This window comes from Lepidochelys kempii, chromosome 7 (genome assembly GCF_965140265.1).
Source record: "Lepidochelys kempii isolate rLepKem1 chromosome 7, rLepKem1.hap2, whole genome shotgun sequence".
NCBI classification, from domain to species: Eukaryota; Metazoa; Chordata; order Testudines; family Cheloniidae; genus Lepidochelys; species Lepidochelys kempii.
Genome location: NC_133262.1, coordinates 112,982,049 through 113,002,309, shown reverse-complemented (window position 1 = coordinate 113,002,309; position 20,261 = coordinate 112,982,049). Strand labels below are relative to the sequence as shown.

At 39.6% G+C, this 20,261-nt stretch overlaps 1 protein-coding gene across 11 annotated transcripts in view; it reads left to right on the top strand.

Moving 5' to 3' along the window:
- Window positions 1–20,261, top strand: part of ATRNL1 (attractin like 1) — a 1,081,427-nt gene that overhangs the window by 332,656 nt on the left and 728,510 nt on the right. For 9 of the 11 annotated variants that reach the window (XM_073354269.1, XM_073354267.1, XM_073354264.1 and 6 more), the window contains 2 exons: window positions 1,047–1,260; window positions 5,399–5,587. In XM_073354269.1, the coding sequence (XP_073210370.1) occupies window positions 1,047–1,260; window positions 5,399–5,587 (403 nt within the window). Of the gene's footprint in view, window positions 1–1,046; window positions 1,261–5,398; window positions 5,588–9,957; window positions 10,212–10,255; window positions 11,051–20,261 lie in introns of those variants that run through there. The other 2 variants (XM_073354275.1, XM_073354273.1) reach the window with 2 other exon arrangements.

Genomic DNA, 20,261 nt, shown 5'->3' with positions numbered 1-20,261 from the left:
CACATTTTCAGCCATTCATTATTATTGTCTATTAATATTAATGAACTACTGAATATATTCTATTTAAATCAGATATTTTTAAGACAATGATATGAATAAAGTGCAATGCTTTGTGGAACAATGAGACTTTTTTGTGAATCTTTGAACAGTGTATTGTTTAAGCAATAAACAAAATTTACTTAGAATTAATTAATAATCCAGAGGTGTCTGTTTTATACAAATAATCTTGCATATCTTGAACAGTAACCCTGAGAGAGATGCAGGGTTGTTCTTCGGCATAATGATGAGTTGAGCAGAGCACTTGATGAAGGAGGAAAAAGGAACTTGTGGTTAAAACACTAGATTGGGATTCAGGATATGGGGGTTTCATTTTCAACTCTCCCAAAGATTTTCTGGGTAACACTGGGTATATCACTTAGGCTATGTCTACACTGCGCCACAGGATGGAGTACAAAGGTATCAACTGCGGAGCATACCAAAGCATTGTGCTCTGACTGCCCCATGTGGATACTGCTAGCTCAAAAAAAGAGTACCTAGTTTGCATCAACATAGTCCTGTTTGAAAGAGGAATATTTGCCTCCATGTTTTCTGTCTATTGAGCCTTTGTTTTTATGTGTCACTACTGCTTTGCCTGTATTTACGTTATCCATTTGGCCCTGGCAGTTAATGACTAGCACAGTAGCAAGAGGGAAAACTTTATTCTGATGCCTTATTTATTATTATTATTTATGCCTTATTAGGTCTTTAATTGTTGATCAGATACCACACAATAGAGCTGACTTTAAGCAGACAGAATTATGTAGATTTTTAACAGAACAGAAGCATATAGATTTCATCAGCTTTCAGAAAGACCGAACAAATGAGTTGAAAACTGTATTGACAATAACTAAATGTTACCAAATATGAGAAATGGTGGGGGAAATCACTGTTAGCTCCACTCTGAATGCAGTATGAAGCTATTGATCTTAGGCCAAAAAAAGAAAAAAAGCATTGTTGTAGTTGACTGTTAACTAATTGTTTCATGTCCCTTTCATTCTGCTTTATAGAAAATATCACCTTGGGTAGGTTTGCGCAAGATCAACATCTCCTACTGGGGATGGGATGACATGTCTCCTTTCACAAATACGACATTGCAGTGGCTTCCTGGAGAACCAAATGACTCTGGATTCTGTGCATATCTAGAAAGAGCAGAGGTGGCAGGGCTGAAAGCGAATCCATGCACCGCTAAGGCAGATGGTCTTGTCTGTGAAAAACCTGTTGGTGAGCAACCTCCCATACCAAAATGCTGCTGTTAAAATGGTTGAACAGACTGTTTGGCATTTTTGTGTTGTACAGAAGGAATGTGGGAAAAATTCTAGTAAATAGCTGCGGGAAGGTTTTGCTTTTAATGTTTAAAAGCAAGTGAAGCTTTTAATCATGGAAAGCAAATGACGTTCTCAAAAGCAACACGCTTTTCTTTGAGAGTTACCCCACCTGGCATAGTCTGCATATTAGCAGTAGCTACATCAGAGAGTTCCAAGGCAAAATTAGTACCCTGACCTTGGAGGTTTGTATATAAAAGTTGCTGTTCACCTTTTGTGTTCAACAAAGCTGATGCTGCTAAAGCATATTTCATATATGAATCTTGCTGATTAATCACAGATTCTCCATTTAAATTAATAACACAGAAGTTTAAAACAGCTATTTTATTCATCTTTTCTCTGGGCAGTTTTTAAAGGACCCAGTTACCCCTTCCCCTTATGGAAGCAGAAGGTAGTTGGAGGCTCTTTTAACAGTGTGTATAAACCCATGCTGAGAAGTTAGGAGACAAGTGGTTAACAGTCATCCTTGGGTAAGCAAATGTTTGCAAACTAACAAGACTGGTCTAGCTGTGGTGAATTACCTACACCACTCTTACATTATCAGAAGGATGAACTGTTGTGAATTGGGGTCTGAGTCTAGTTTGAAAGACATATAAGAAGGAAATTGTAATCAATAAGGGGACCAAGAATTTTTTTCTCTCTTTCTCTGAGAATCTATGGAGAGAGAAAACATACTGTACTTCATGATTTTGCTTTTGCAATAAATCACACCACAGTGCTGTCTAATCTCTAAGACCCCGATACAGATGCTTATGCAGATTCTTAATAGGAAGCACATCAGTAGTTCTGTTGTTTTCAGTGGGACTGCTCGCGTGTTTTAAAATTGAGGATTGGGACTTCAGTGTGCAGACAAGCTTGTCACAGATCCCAAGTTGCTAACAGTTCTATTGAGATTCAAAATTTCCTTGTGACGGGAGAGGGTTTTCTTTATTTTAGAAGAAAAAAGTCCAAAAATGTGAGTGAATTAATTTATTTACTACCACTGAGAAGAATGGCCCAATGGTTTGAGTCACAAGTTGGGAAACAGGACCTCCTAAATTCTAACCCTGACTCTCCCACTAACTCTCTGGTGGTGGTCTTGGGCAAATCACTTGACTAAGTTGCCTTCTTTGAATCTGTTTCTCCATCTATCAAATGCAGATGATAATATCTACCTGAGGATTAATTATATAAAAATTGTAAAGTGCTGTCAAAAAGAAATGATCTGTATATGTGCTAAGAGGCAGAGCATCCACAAGTAGTAATATTGTTAGTACATAAACGTTAATATTTAGTTTAAAAGAGACATTTGCATAGAAACTAGTTCATTGTGTTAAAAAAAAAACTTATAAAGGTCTCTGGAGGATACAGAAAAACATTGCAAACACTTACCTAATAGTTAATATTAAAACCTTCTCCTAGCCCTGTCCTTCATGAAAAGGAGGAAAGGTCCCCAGGTTGTCTAAGAAGATTGGTGACAGTGTAATGTGTGGTCATATAAGACTCTGTAGAGCAGGGGTTCTCAAACTTCATTGCACCGTGACCCCGTTCTGAAAACAAAAATTACTTCACGTTCCTAGGTAGGGAGGGACCAAAGCCGGAGCCAGGGAGGGGGGGGAGGGGACAAAGCCCAAGGGCTTCAGCCTCAGATAGGGGGCCTGTACCCAGGGCCCTGCCACCTGGGGCTGAAGCCTTTGGGCTTGGGCTTCAGCCCTGGCCCGGGCAGTGGGGCTTGGGCTTTGGTTCCAGGCCCCAGCTATTTTAATGCCAGCCCTGGTGACCGCATTAAAACGAGGTCACGATCCACTTTGGGATCCCGACCTACAGTTTGAGAACTGCTGCTGTAGAGGGAGATCACTTATCCCTTTGGAAAGGAAGTAAATATAATTCAGCATTTTTCATATGAACAATGCTCTCATTTTGTGCAAATGGTTAAAATTTACAGGTTGTCCTAAAGATTACAGGATGAACAAAGTTTATAGAGATGAAAGTGATCCTAATATATCTTCTTTCTGTTGTCTTTTTTCCCCTCCTTTTGAGTTTGCTAATGTAGTAGAAAGCCTTGTGTGCAAACTAACATAAAAGGCATTTAATAGTATTTAATTTTTTGTTATGCACTCATATATAAAGAAGGTTTTTGGTGTCAAAATTCTCAAAGTCGTTAACTTCCATAAATAAAACATGCATTCCAACAATCCTCTGGCTGTCTTATGCACAACTTGCAGTATTTCAAATAGCAGTGTAATTACACAGTAAATTTGCATTTTGTTGCTACTGCTGACTGAGTCTGTTTCCTATTGTTTCTGTTCCTCATGCTGCTGTTTTGTAGTAATAGATATTGTACTCTGTTATATTTCTCTCTATCAAAGAATAAACAGATGTGGCACGGTGTAATGACGTGTTAAATAACTGAAGAATGCAGATGACAAACTGTTAGAGTATTTTCCAAGTTTAGCATCAGAATCTCCATCTGTTATTGATGCAAATTTTATTTGCTATTGAACTGTTTCAGCAGATGTGGAGGTCAAGAAAATTCAGGGCTTCTGGGATTCCCTTTTAAAGTTCCATCACATTTTTTAAAATATTTTCACAGTAAAAGATAGTTTATGATTATAGCAAGCTGTGGCTCAAATTTATGCCTAGTGGGACAAAGCCTGAAGTCCTTACTCAGTTTTTACTTGTCTTTACTCTCTCAAAACATTGGGAGTTTTTGCCTTATTAAGGGCTGAGAAAGGACTTGAGGATTAAGTTTATTTTCTATAAAGCTGTTTATCTGTATAATCAATAATACACAAAGTACATGATAGCTGTGTGGGGTTAGTCAACATTTATTACAGGAGTGGTGTGAAAATCCCTTTTATAATAGAAAAATATTACTCTACCAATATTGTTATGTACTGGTCTTAGTTAAGAATTACTATGCTCGTGTTGATGCACATGTTACAGCTTTATTTGTAATCAAAAGAAAATGCAACAGAAAAACATACAAGTAATTTTTATTTAGAATATAACTTTTCAGAGATTACACATACCATGACTAAGATAGACAAATACTGTCTGCAGTAAAAATCTCTTATACATTAAATAATGTTTCCCTTGTTATTTTCTCTTTGAATTTGTACTGAGTGCTAATATATACACCAGGGGGCAGATGTTCATTTGGCAACTCTCACTCTCAGATAAGATGCAGAATGTTGAAGGGAAAAATATATCACTAGTGAAGTAAATAACTGTGGTTTATGGTTATTCACTATTTTACTAACAAGAGCGACAGAACAAGAAGGTCATAGATTGCTACACTTTAAGTAAGCTGGGCGCCACTGGTTTCCACCCCTGCTTCCCTTGCAAATCAGTCAGGGACATCTCATGTTGATGCAAACACCAGTGCTCTTTATTTATAGCTTACTTATTTACCAGCACCTTACTATCTATGTACAGGTTTTTCACAGCCAAACTTCGCTAGAAGCAGGCCTGGCCAGCTGCAGACTAGAGGTCCCCACCCCTCTCTGTGCCTGGCCTTTCTCTTCCCCCATCGTCCTCTGACTGACTTCCTGCCAACCTTTATAGTCTCAGGCTAATTAGGCTGGCAGCTATTTCTCATTGCCAGGCAGGCACAGAGCTCTTCAACCAGCCCTAATCCATTCCCCTTGATTGGGGCTGATTAAGCCCTCCTTACTCAGCACCCTATCACACATACCTATTACAGTAGCCCTGCAGTCATATTTTATATAATGCATGTGCTCATAACTAAATTGATGTTATTGAACAATTAATGTTAAACTTACTAAAGCAGTATATAAGTAAAATTCCTTTAATCACTTTTAGATGAAGTCTTTTGAAGATATAATGTGACTTAAGGTGACTATACAAACAGTAGGGTAATTTTTGTAAAAAGCCATTTGTATTTGCATACTGTACGGTGAGTCTGACTGAAATTGTTCACAAATAAACCAGGAGACAATCACTTTTATTTTAACACTCTTTAATATTACATAATGCTAAAACAATTGGGATTGAACTTATGTTAAATGAATAAACTCTTTTTGCTTTTTTTCTAGTTAGTCCTAATCAAAATGCTAGACCTTGCAAAAAACCATGTTCCCTGAGAACAACATGTTCCAACTGCACGAGCAATGCCATGGAGTGTATGTGGTGTAGCAGTACAAAACGATGCGTTGACTCAAATGCCTATATAATCTCCTTTCCATATGGACAGTGCCTAGAATGGCAAACTGCTACCTGCTCTCGTAAGTATTATAATGAATGAACACTGTTAACTATAACACGCTTATTTTATAGAAGCACAAACATTTGAGTAAGATTCACTAGGTACAGGAAAGAAAGAACAGATCATTTCAGCTGTCATCATAGCCCATTAATATCAGCAATGGATAACTTGTTTCATATTTTATGGATGCAGATAGTATAAATAAGTTTTGACAGAGGAAATACTCGTTGGATTTGTAGAAGAGCCAATAAATAGACAAATATATTCCTCTTTGCACTGTATTTACATGAGTAGACACATTACTATTGTGTCAAACTAAACTGATGTCCGAGGATGAAAATTAAAGACTGGTAAAATTAAGACTAAAAAGTTATAAAACGTGAGTTAATCAGAAATCAGGTTATTTAAAAAGATCAGCTGAATTCCTCAGCTGGTACTTTTAGGACCCCGATGTATTTTGTTAGAGAAAGAACAAGAGAAGTCCTTTTTCTCATCCAATGAGAGTGCAGCTATTCAATCATTGTAAAAATAAGGCTAATCCCAACCTGCTTGAAAAACAAACAGTCTTGGTTTTGCGTCATCATTTATTGCTTGTAAATGTGAATTCATGACTCCTTGGGAATTGTGTTTTGTCTCACTCCATGAGAAAAGTAAGCATTGAGTTCTCATATGAGGTAGCAGATTGGTGGCTAGGAGGCATGAAAAACTTTCCCCCTGTGTGATTGGTGGGTCCAAATCCCAATAGTTCATAGACTGGTCATTCCCTCCTTTTGAGAATAAAAAGCATATGGTTTCCTACTTCATCAAGAAGAAAGGACACTAGCAAGGTACCCCATTCAGTTTATGGTAGAGGCAGTGATTTCAGCAGGAGTCAATCAGATGAGTCTTCAGTGGCAGAAGAAGCCCCATCAGTGGACCTTTTTTCCCCCAGTGTCAGGCAGTCATAACTTTCTCCTGAATTTGTGGGTGCATGCAGCAGACACTGGCCCTGGGTGGCTTCATTTGGTCCAATCAGCAAAGCCCATAATCCTGTGGACAGTGAGACAGCAGTTTGTGGTCGATATGTTCTGACTTCCACAACTCAGTACCCTTGGCAGGCAAGTAGGCATTCAGTCTGGAGGGAGCAAAGTAATAGCAGGAAGATGGTAACAGGAGGAGCCATCCAGGACCATGTAGCCCTCTGTAATGGTGCAGATCTAGAGGTGCATGGAGGTGAATTATTGGACGAGTGCTGTCAGTGGAGGGCAGTCTGGATCCCAATGGCCTGGACTGGATGGGGTGGGTGATAGTTTTTCTCCAGCTGGCAGATTCTCTCCCACTCATGGGGACACATATGCAGCAAGCCTAGAAGATTCAGAATGGAGCAGCAGCATAGCTGTTTACTGAGTAGCAGCTTGGAGGTAGTGCAGAGTGCTAAAAGTTGGAGCAGCAAGCACAAACTTCTTGGACCACTCGGAAATACAGACATCAAAGAGTACTGCTAGGAGAGAAAGAAACAGGGATAAAAGTAATTTAAAAGTCTTACCAGTACGGGGGGCCTGGCTCCAGGCTCATGGAAGGGGCAAGGCCTCAGGCGGACGGGGTGGGGCTGGGGGTAACAGTCCCCCAGCCAGCCCTTCAGCGCTGCCCGGCCCACACTGTCTGCGGCAGCGGCCAGAGTCCCGGGCCCTTTAAATTGCCAGGCCTCCTGGTCCTTTTGCACCCCTCCCCCCCCAAGTGGCCCAGCGTGGGGGGTAAAAGGGGCAGTGATGTTAAAGTGCTGCTGCGGCAACGCTTTAAGGAGGGTCCTTTAATGTCAGCTGTGTACGGGCCCATACTGGCAGCCACTTCTTACTGGTACGCCGTACCGGCCCACTTTCACTTCTGAAAAGAAATAGCAGTAGTGCCATGCAAAGCCCCTCCTGCGATATTACACTGAAGACTGAACAGCTAGACTAGTTGAGTAGTCCACCATTCAGGGTCATAAATTTCTCGGTGTAAATTCTTCAGTGCAATGGCCAATCCATCTGGGGCTATGATGGGCTAATAGCCTCCGATTGCTCCCCTTGAGATTGCAGGATGCACCCTGAGCTTCCTAGTGGTTAGCAATGTCATTAGCATTATGGACAATACCTCTTCATGGGAGTACAGGCTCTTAGGGTTTTGCTCTTCATCTTCCAATAATCCTGTGTGTCAGCAGTGCTTAATTTGTGCCAGGGTTGAGCCCCAGCACCTCCACACTTGGCAGTTCATAGCCCTAACACTTCTGGGCTTGCTGAATAAGTTATGAAAGTGAAAAAATTGCTTGAGCCCTGGCTCCTAATTACTTGAGCCCTGGCACCTCTTTCATTACAAATTAATCACTGTGTGTTGGGCAGTATTTTCCAATGCGTGGGGGCATTCCCTGGTCAGAGGAGAGACTCCAAGGATGGGAGGGGCTGCAGGGTTGCAGCATGGTCATGATTGGTTTCATTTTCCTAATGGGTGACAGTGTTCAAAAGTTTCAGAAACAGTGGTGTAGGGGACAAGAAATGAAGTGGCCTGGTACTGATTGCAGGGTAGACAGTCAAGATTGTTATGATGGTTGGAGAGAACTGGGAGAAGCTAGTGTCTGGACTGTATTCAGGGCTGGGTGGTAGGTGGTATGGGTTTTCTGGCCACAAAATAAACTATATGTTGATAGCATGAGAGGTGTTTGTGAGTGAGAGTGCAGATAATTGGATGATTGCTTCCTCATACTGGCAAGCATTGTCTGATGGGTGCAGTTCATCTCTTTTTATATATCAAGACATGACATAGAGTAAGTGACATATCAGGAGGGGCTTTCCTGAATCCATTTGGCAGGGTTCAAGATATTGGACATCAGATGGACCTTGTTTCAGAGTTGTGGCTAGATTATTTTTCTATTCCATCAGATCCTACATATAGATGCAAACAGTAGCTTTCTGCTTCCCCATGAATCCCAGAGGACAATGGTAAAGTAAAAGATGGTGTGCTTGGTGTATGATGAGGGCCATTGATTTCATCTCATTTGAAGGTTGAAGCTTGAATGTTCTGCATGTAGTTGGCTACTCTGTGCCTGTGTGTTACATGGGAGGAGAGAGACAAAAAGAAAGGAAAATAGGGGAGCAAAGGCACAGGTGCTCTATCAGCTAATAGTAGGGCTAAGGACACTGGGATCTGCAGAAAAGGCTGCACCCCCAATTTAATTGAAGTTCTTTCATTATCATTTATCTTCATAGTATATAGTGAGTGAGTATATTGTGTGCCTGAGTTGATACATTTCAATGACAATTTTTTAAAGTTGAAATAATATTATTAAAGCAGGAAATGGGCTAGGAAAGAGGTGGGAACCAGTGCAGGAGGCAAAGGGCCTCTGCATAAGAGATATTGGTCTCCAATCTCCAGTCGTTTGAGAGGGGCAAGTAGGCCTTGCTATGGAAGACTTAATAGGAAACTGCATTAATGTGCACTTCATTATCACTTATGAGTGTGTAGCCTGTGTAGGGATTGATAATGCTGTAAATATGCAAAATTTAAAATACTCCATTATCTGGAGACTTCTGTCTTACAACAATCCAGGAAAGTATTTTTTTTTCTTTTAAAAAAAGAAATTTAATTAAAATCCATAAGACAGTGACGGAAAATTCAGAAATAAAATTGACATCCCTAACATTGCAAAAGTTGTACCTTTGTTTTAAAAATGGCACGAGTTATGAGTGAAGAGTCTGTCTTGACCTCACACTTGTATATTATTCAAGTGTATTTTTTTTTTGCATTTATCTGAAAGCCATACCACTTCCGTTTGTGCAGGGACAACAAAAGCACTGTGTTTAATTTAGTTGTCATTCGAGGTAGGTCTATAAAATTTTATATTAAATAAACATAATGTTATTTGCCATATGTCAGTTCAATATCGTATAGAAGTAGCTTTCTCTGAAATTGTGTTTTCCTTCTAGCCAATAAAAAAAAATTCAATTTCCATGAGCAGGCATTTTATCGGACTTAAAGTATTTGAAAGTTTGAGTGTAAAACAAGAAAATGAATATCTAAATCAGACCTTGTTTTCAGTCTAATTAATTGGAAAATTAAGGGAGATAGATTATTTAATATTATTACTAAAAGGTGCATTTTAATGAGATATTAATATAAATGAGTTTATTTACTTGTTAAAATATTATTTTTAGTTAATCTTGTTGCTTGTTTGTTCACAGAAATGTACGTAACAATAGCTTAACAAAAGAAAAGCATTCACACTTTATTACTTTTGTCATGACTCATAGATGAATATTTGAACATTTTTATCTGTTCTGCACCAGTAGACTACTTGCCACACACATTCATAGTTTAACCGCCAGAAAATATCACCCTGAATGAGTGGATATGAGAAATGCATATTTATTTCTACAGCTTGGAAAATAAATGAAGAACACTTTTTTTTTTTGATGACATCTAGTCATTTTAAGAACTGCTTGGCAGAAAATTTCGTTCGACTCATCACCACCACTTCAAGCCGTTACAATGTGAGAATGGGTTGCTGGTGGCAAATGCTCATAATCCACCAATAAATGTCCAGAGAAGAGTTCCTCCACCTTGAATATAAATCTCCTTTTCTGACCTACAGTACCATTTTCAGTTTAATAAATTACTACACCTACAAAGAACATCTAAGGTTTTTTATTGTTGACTCCTTCCTTCTCTCCCACAGAACCTGAAACCCCAAGGACAGCCTTTGGGCATGGCGGTTCTTGTTATGTGCTGCCCCTCTAATGGAATCCTGAAAGTGGATCATCTGTTATTCCTGCATGGACTTAAGCATTTATTAGAGACTGGTGTTCTATAGATTTCTATTACTCCTCCTTCTTCCTGCATTAAAGAGAAAAAGGGGGCCCCATTCTGGCAGCCCTTTCTCTGAGGGGAAAAAGCCCGTTCCGTTGCTGTCAGTGGACATGCAGGCTTACCAGTTTGACCATGGAGAGATAAAGGGCATATTGTCTTCTCCATAGAGAATATATAATTGTATATATGTCCTTGTATTTATAATATCACTTCACTGAAGTTGTGAATTGAAAAAACACTGGATGTCTGCCAAAAAATTTATGGCCAGCTTTTTAGTCTTTCTCCCCCAGACAGTGAACACTACTTTTTCTACTGTCAGTAATGATTTGAAATGTATTCATTTAATATTAGTGGAGTGTGGCGCCGTGCCTTAATAGTTGCCTTTGCATTACTTTTAGCATTCCTGCTGATTTCAGAGGACACTGTATCCTTTTAATGTCAGTGATGGCAAAATAAACCAACATCCACAAAAATAAATTTGACTTAAACTGCGGAGTCTGCTTAAAAAGAGGTCCCTGAAAAACATACATTTGTACAGGAGTTACTTCTGAAACCATGTTCACAGAAGGGCCCTGTGAAACAATATGTCAGTCTTCTCTAGAAATTTTGTAGTTGTATTTAATATTTATCATGGATTTCGGCATCTATATTAAATTCTGTTTATTTCCCACCAACTTCCAACCTTTCTTTGTCTCATTCACCTGTTTTCTCTTGCCTGACACCTGCACTGCAAACTCTGTCTTCCATGTTGCTTGTGTGTACAGTACCTAGCGTGGTGGGCAATCAATGTTTGATTGAATTCCAGGCCCTACTCTAATAGAAATATTAATGATAATATATTAACATAGCATCCAGAGGCCCCATTAGGGATTGTAACCACATTGTACTCAGCATTGTAGCTATACACAAATACTGAGTCACTCCCCTGAGTAGATTATTTTTAGAGGATTATTAATCTTAGAATATAAGTATATAATTTTATGTACATATTTACAGACAAAAACTATATTAAAATGGAGTTAGTTAATAAAAATATATTTTAAATTATACACACAAAATTTAAAATGTAGGGTAATATACATTGCAGGGATGTTGTAGTTATCCCCAAACTAAGCATTGTAAACCTAGGAAATTCAGAGTTAAGGTTAAACTTAAAAGAAATCCAAACACGTTAAAGTATGGAAATGCACAGTTAGGGAGCGCATACAACCGTATCTCTGCCCAGTAGTGACAGAATGCAATAACTACAGGATTATGATTAGGGCAGTTTAGTGTTTGTGGACTGAGATTAGAAGAAATGATTTTTTTTTAAAGATGCATTTGATATTTTTCCACCTCTGATCATGAGGAGGTAAAAATGCTCCAAAATAATGAGATCACAGGAATATTGGAAACTATTTTTCATAACTGGAGGTTTATTTGTCACCAGAGGCTGGTGTCTAAAAATATTTTCCTTCAGAGAAACTCATGAGGAGCTGTCTTCTTTTAAAATGTCTACAAGTTCCTATTGTTCTTGTCAAGGTTCCTCCCCCACTCTGAATGCTAGGGTACAGATGTGGGGACCTGCATGAAAACCTCCTAAGCTTATCTTTACCGGCATAGGTCAAAACTTCCCCAAGGTACAAAATATTCCACCCTTTGTCCTTGGACTGGCCGCTACCACCACCAAACAAATACTGGTTACTGGAGAAGAGCTGTTTGGAAATGTCTTACCCCCAAATACTTCCCAAAACCTTGCATCCCACTTCCTGGACAAGGTTTGGTAAAAAGCCTCACCAATTTGCATAGGTGACCACAGACCCAAACCCTTGGATCTGAGAACAATGAAAAAGTATTCAGTTTTCTTACAAGAAGACTTTTAATAGAAATAGGAGTAAATAGAAGTAAAGAAATCCCCTCTGTAAAATCAGGATGGTAGATACCTTACAGGGTAATTAGATTCAAAACCTAGAGAATCCCTCTAGGCAAAACCTTAAGTTACAAAAAAGATACACAGACAGAAATAGTTATTCTATTCAGCACAATTCTTTTCTCAGCCATTTAAAGAAATCATAATCTAACGCATACCTAGCTAGGTTACTTACTAAAAGTTCTAAGACTCCATTCCTGTTCTATCCCCGACAAAAGCAGCATATAGACAGACACATAGACCCTTTGTTTCTCTCCCTCCTCCCAGCTTTTGAAAGTATCTTGTCTCCTCATTGGTCATTTTGGTCAGGTGCCAGCGAGGTTACCTTTAGCTTCTTAACCCTTTACAGGTGAGAGGAGTTTTCCTCTGGCCAGGAGTGATTTTAAAGGGGTTTACCCTCCCTTTATATTTATGACAGTTCTCACTAGGTACACTCTTTCAAAAGGGTTATTGCCTCCCTTTACTTACAATGAGAGTGAAGCCAGTAGCCACACGTTTAAGAACAGTCATACTACAAATACTAAAAAATAATAATAAGCAATCAGTGGTCTCAATCCCATTGAAATCAATGGGAGGCGACACCCTTTTGAAAAAGGGCAGTTCCATTTGGAATTCTGTACAATATACTTGTTGAAGGAGACATTTTTAGCTATGAAGAAACATGGAAAAAATTGCAATTAGCCATTGTTTTCAAATATACGCAATACATGAAATTTCAGTAATTTTTAGTTACAATATTAGGGAAACTGAAGCATTTATGTTTCATTGTTAAGAAAATTCAGGACCAAAAAAATATTCTGGCGCTGCACGTAATTCCTTAAAAGAACAATTTAAAGTGAATTTTAACTAAGAGACCAATTAAGCAGCTTACTTGTAAAATTGAATAAGTGCTGTAATTTTTGGGGGAGCGTACTCTGTATTCATATGTAAGAAAGTGGGTGTTTTCCTACTTTTATGTGCAAAACAGACTCATCTTTAACTATGGAGCTGTGACCAGTGCTTTCCTTAATATATTTTAGAATTTAAAAAAATTATTATCAAAAGAGGAAGTACCTATGTTTCTTTGAGTAAATAAATAAAATAAATTGCAATAGGAAAAGAACTTCTGATCCATGCACCTCTCATCCCACTGACTTTTTGTACCATTCAGTTCCACAGCACAGTGAGGGGTCTGTTGAAAAGTTAATGAAGCCGCCTCGCACCATGTTACCATTTAAACAGTTTCCTGGTTGAGGTGGCTTTGGACAGATCTGATGCTGCTTACTCTTTTCAGTCTCCCCACATGTAGATCCCTGATCCTTTGGAGTCCAGGGTTGTGGGAGGTTCATGCTTTGAGGGACAGTAACCACATCCACAGTTTTAAACTTATTTGATCTTGACCTCAAGACATATTTCCTTTTTCCCCTGGAGACTGAGCTTGTAGTTAGCATGAAAAATTAAATTATTTTAAATCCCTTGGAATCCTCATTACTGTTTTTCCACTTTTATTGTTATTCAAGATAATAATAAATGAGAGGATTAAGCAGCTGTTTTCTAGTAGGTGCAGTATTGTCTGTCTCTCAGAAGTAAATTATCTATATTGAACCTATGTTCCATATGTCTATAACACTTGTATAGTGTACTGATTTTTTTTCTTTTACATGAGCTATTTATTTTAGTCTCCTGTCATCCTCTCATTATTAGCAAGAGATTGTAGAACTTACTGTGAAGGGATTTGTGCTGTATTCATTCTCCATCCTTTCTCTCCCTCCACCCCCCCATGTTTACATTTTTAAAACCTTATCTAATTAAAATAAACCCACAGTAACCTCTATATCTATGGAAAACTATTACCAAAAATAGTTTCTAAAATAACAAACTGACAGAAGGCACCCCACATGAAACAAACTACTAAGGCAACTTCAGGTAGGGGGAAAGCCTGCATAAATAGATTAACCTTGCTGTACGCTCTGAAGGTCAAGAAACTCAGGCCAAGTTGACATCAATGAGAAGTAATTCAGAGTCAAGGGCTCTCCCTGCTTGAGGACACCATGACTGTTAACTCCTTTTTGTCAAGAACTGAAACCTCAGGCCCATGCGGCAAATGTGTCCCAGTGAATCTAAACTTGATCACCATGTGTATCTGCTCGCATTTTGTTTGTAATATTTTGAGTTCTCAGGAGGTCAGCCCCAGCTCTTTAGCAAGTCATGACTTTCTCTAGCAGTACTCTCCTACTGCTTTTGACTCCTAGTCCTCGCAAACTCTGAGTTCTCAACCCTTTTTCTCTCCCCACAGCTGGAAGTAGTTATTATAATTAAATGTCCCTAGCACCTTCAGCTGGGGTCACTAATTATCAGTCGGTTGCGAGCAAGACTGATCTCAGGTGCCTTTGCCAGCTTGTGACAAGGAGTCTTCAATGGAACAGGCTGTAGACTCCTGTGAGGGGTTTCTGCAAATTTCTCAGGTGAACAATTTATGATTCTACCAGGACTAAAGTCAGACAAATGGGAAACCTGTTAATTCATTTGAAATCATTTATGAAGTGACAGTTTTTATCTGAGACAGTTACCAGTAAATTCAGATTGATATTTTGTGCTTCTAAATTGAGTTCTAGCAATGCTTCTGAACACTATTGACAGTGTTTGGAAACATAATTGTATTATTTACAGTAACATTATATTGATGTTCTGGTACTTAACAGGGATTCATCACAATATAAAGTGTTTGTTTCCATGTTACCAAGTTTTCTCTTTTATTTCCAGAACTATTTGTCGAGTTAGTAAGGTGTCTAGGTATGTCATTTAATTGTCAAAGAAGAAAGAATATACAGTACATGGAAAGTGTTTTGATATTCTAAAGTGAAGAAAATATTACCAGAACTGCTAAAAAGTGTGTGTAACAGGATATAGGGGCACTACCTGCTTAGTGTTTAACAAGGGTTTCGGCCTTAGTTTAGGTTCCTCCCCTGCACAGATGCTCATGAGAAGGACTATAATACAACTGTTTGGTTGAGTGAGCGGGAATGCCTTTGGGAAATTAGGGTCCACATTCAAGTTTCATGGGAATAGGTTGAACTGCAAACTGGGGAATTTTGTTTCCTTTTCACCTTATATTAATGTTTTGCTTTTGTTTTGTAAATATTGTCCCTTGAAGCAACTTTGCTGGCTTCAGTTTTTTCTGCTTAACCGCTCTTCCAGCATACACAGTCGTTGAGGAAAGATAAAATAATCCGAGATTACTTTTATTATATGAATGGGACAGGCTAGCTCTAGATATACCTGGAACTTCATTTTTTAGTGTGTCTTACTGTTAAGTTTTAATTGAAAAAAAAAAAACCCCATCACACACCAACTCCAAAGACACACATCCCCTCATGGCAGCACACACCCCTTCTTCACCACCCACGGAAATCCACAGAAATCTTCTAGCACAACTCCCCCATAGACACAACCAGCACCCACAATAACTACAAACATCACTCCGAAGACCAGAATGTCTGAGTCAGTGTAAAGCAATTAAAACAACTTCAAACATGGTTGAGAACTCTTTTTGTTTAGAACATCACCAGTTATCACTGGGATTCAAAGTCTGTTGCTATCCAATTTTTAAGTGCTCAGCCATTTTTGGCTTTTTTACATGCACAACTTTACGAATTAAACCCATGTGACAGCATGGGTTTACAGCTATTACTTCATTTAATAATTTCCCTGGAAGGATAAATAGGTAAAAGAGTAGGGGCCTGATTTCCACATGTGCCGAGCACCCACTTTTTCAATGGAAAACCATGGGAGCTACAGGTGCTTGGCACCTCTGAAAAACAGTCCTGATGCAATTTGTGTATTTACAAATTACTTGCATATTGCTCTTCCATGGATGTAACTTATCAGTGGGATTATGTCAAGTGCTTAATGTTACTTCAATATAGTTGTGGTTTAATAAGAAGAGAGAATGACAGAAAACTAAGCAATGTCCTCATTTTAATTATAGATAATAAAGCAAAATGATTAAAATAGACTTTAATAGTCTCAAAATTATGCTTTTTGCAGGGTTGTTGTAGTCATGTTGGTTCCAGGATATTAGAGAGACAAGGATGAGGTAATATCTTTTATTGGACCAACTTCTGTTGGTTCAGGTGACCTGAAGAAGAGTTCTGTGTAGCTCAAAAGCTTGTCTCTGTTGTCAACAGAAGTTGGACGAATAAAAGCTATTACCTTGCCCACCTTGTCTCTCAAAATTATGCTGACAGAGTCTTGTGAATTTTTTTAACCTTTTTTATAGTGATAGGAGTTGCCTTTTTTCTTAGCCATTTATTTCTTTTCCTTTTGCTTTTCCAGGAAAAAGTGGTTCAAATACCTCCATTCGCAGTTAATCATTTATTTTCACTCAAAGTTAATCGTCTTAATCTTATAACTGATTTCTAAATCTGTATGAATGCTTCTGCAGTTTATATAATTTAATTGTATTATTTTTTTCTACTGGTAAAGGATTTTTTTTTGTTCAGGAAGTTTGAAAAGATAATTGTGGTTCTTCTTTGAATGATTGTATATGTCCATTACACTAGGGGTGTGTGTGTGTGTGTCTTGTGTACTGGTGCCAGAGAGTTTTCCCTAACCATATCCATAGTGGTGGTGTCAAGGTTCCTCCCCCACTCTGAACTCTAGGGTACAGATGTGGGGACCTGCATGAAAAACCTCCTAAGCTTATCTTTACCAGCTTAGGTCAAAACTTCCCCAAGGTACAAAATATTACACCCGTTATCCTTGGACTGGCCGCTACCACCACCAAACTAATACTGGTTACTGGGGAAGAGCTGTTTGGACTCGTCCTTCCCCCCAAAATACTTCCCAAAACCTTGCACCCCACTTCCTGGACAAGGTTTGGTAAAAAGCCTCACCAATTTGCCTAGGTGACTACAGACCCAGACCCTTGGATCTTAAGAACAATGAACAATCCTCCCAACACTTGCACCCTCCCTTTCCTGGGAAATGTTGGATAAAAAGCCTCACCAATTTGCATAGGTGACCACAGACCCAAACCCTTGGATCTGAGAACAATGAAAAAGCATTCAGTGTTTTACAAGAAGACTTTTAATAAAAATAGAAGTAAATAGAAATAAAGAAATCCCCCCTGTAAAATCAGGATGGTAGATATCTTACAGGGTAATTAGATTCAAAAACATAGAGAACCCCTCTAGGCAAAACCTTAAGTTACAAAAAAGATACACAGACAGAAATAGTTATTCTATTCAGCACAATTCTTTTCTCAGCCATTTAAAGAAATCATAATCTAACACATACCTAGCTAGATTACTTACTAAAAGTTCTAAGACTCCATTCCTGGTCTATCCCTGGCAGAAACCAGCATACAGACAGACACAGACCCTTTGTTTCTCTCCCTCCTCCCAGCTTTTGAAAGTATCTTGTCTCCTCATTGGTCATTTTGGTCAGGTGCCAGCGAGGTTACCTTTAGCTTCTTAACCCTTTACAGGTGAGAGGAGCTTTCCCCTGGCCAGGAGAGATTTCAAAGGGGTTTACCCTTCCCTTTATATTTATGACAGGTGGCCATGTCTGTGCACTGATGTCCCTTGTGTTCTGAGCTGAGGTATAAAGAGGTAGAGACACCCTGCCCCTATTTCAGTTCTTTCTTACTGTTCATTATCAGTGTTCATAGAATCATAGAATATCAGGGTTGGAAGGGACCTCAGGAGGTCATCTAGTCCAACCCCCTGCTCAAAGCAGGACCAATCCCCAACTAAATTATCCCAGTCAGGGCTTTGTCAAGCCTGACCTTAAAAACTTCTAAGGAAGGAGATTCCACCACCTCCCTTTCCAGTGTTTCACAACCCTCCTAGTGAAAACGTTTTTCCTAATATCCAACCTAAACCTCCCCCACTGCAACTTGAGACCATTACTCCTTGTTCTGTCATCAGCTACCACTGAGAACAGTCTAGATCCATCCTCTTTGGAACCCCCTTTTAGGTAGTTGAAAGCAGCTATCAAATCCCCCCTCATTCTTCTCTTCCGCAGACTAAACAATCCCAGTTCCCTCAGCCTCGCCTCATAAGTCATGTGTTCCAGTCCCCTGATCATTTATGTTGCCCTTTGCTGGACTCTTTCCAATTTTTCCACCTACTTCTTGTAGTGTGGGGCCCAAAACTGCACACAGTACTCCAGATGAGGCCTCACCAATGTCGAATAGAGGGGAACGACCATGTCCCATGATCTGCTGGCAATGCCCCTACATATACATCCCAAAATGCCATTGGCCTTCTTGGCAACAAGGGCACACTGTTGACTTGTATCCAGCTTCTTGTCCGCTGTAACCTTGTTAGCCGACGGCCAAGGATGTTTGGTGAGGTGCCAGCTATGCCCGTTTATACCATCCGTGACTTTAACCGCTAGGACGCACTGTCCCTTCGCGGCGGGCAGCCCGGGCTAGGCTGACGGATGCCCCAAGGTCCTAACCACCCGTGACTTTAACTGCTAGAGCTCAGAGCTCCTTCGCAGCGGGCAGCCAGGATTGACTGACAGGTGCCCCAAGAGTTTGCCCCGTGGAGGCGGCACAACTCAACGCTAGGCTTTTAGTACTCTCACCTAATGGCCAGGCTTTAGAGCCAAAACGGCTGAGGTTCTTTAATTGTGTTGGCTGCTTTACAGTAAACCAGAGAAAACAAGTCAGGCTTATGCATAAATGGTTACCAAAATTTATTAAGCTAGATTCTAATCATGTGGTTACAAAATTGCTAGTGCCTACTTATTTAAATGTAGAGATGTTAGACACACAAACAAGTTACAAAACTGAAGCCACAATCCCAAAGAAAAGAAAAACAAAGTATAGAGCTCTATGTCAAAATATGTGTACACTAAAGATAGGAGATCAGGTGTGGGTGCTTCTTACCCTCCTTTCATCTCTCGATTCCAGCGGTGCCAAGCCAGGATCGGTCACTCAATTCCGCGAAAAGACGAATAAGGGACAAGGCGTAGGGACCCTCTTAGCTGCAGAAGCCTTGGGAGGCTGTCACTTATCTGACCAGCAGATAGATAGTGAAAAGCACTCAAAAATCATGGTGCTGTAGGTCCCCTACTTATACCTCTGTACTCCTTTATTCTCTTTCTCCTTTCTTATGCCAAATTGAGGCTGGTCTGTCGGGGTGACGCCAGCTTTTGCAAGAGTAGTTTACACTTGCAAGGGAGAGAAACAATAAGTTTCGACTACTGGACATTTCTTTTATCAGGGTAAATATTTTCCCACCTAGGATGTTGGTGTGTGTGCATCATGCTATTTAGTAGGGGCTAAGAGCCATGTCTGTCACAGGGCCTCTGCCTGCTGTGAGCTTAATCCTTGTATCTGTTCCCAGAGGCACATTGTAGCAGCACACCTGTGCTTTCACAGCTTCAAAGGCTGGGCTGGAATATATGTTAAGTGCCCTGTTCCTGCTTCCTCCTGTGTTTCCAGCAATGCTGGTCTGAGGGGGGGGCGGCTGTCTGGCTACATTCCACCCCCTGATGCACCACACTACATCCCAGATTGCAAGGTGGCGGTGATGCCAGCACCTCTTGCCCTCCTTGGGGAAATCTAGAAATACCCAACAACCAAATTAGAGGATGAGGGTTCGCGGAATTGGTTAGGATCCCTTTTTAGCTCTAGGTATCTGATTTGCGTGGAGGAAAGAGCAGTTTGAATCAAACGCTTCATAATACATAAAGTTACACAAAAAACAATTACAATAATTAAAATGGTTAAAACAGTATTCACAACCGAATGTAAAAACGGGGAGAGGGAAAATCCCAAGTGTTGAGCTAACCATTGCATCCATGAGGTTTGTCCATTCTCAGCCACTGCATGTAAAATTTTAACTGCACCTTTAATAGCAACCACATCTTGCTCTATTTGCCCTGAATGATTTACATAAAAACAACAAGATTGGTTGATGACAGCACACACTCCTCCTTGCTGGGCTAGGGTAGCGTCCAGTGCTATTCTGTT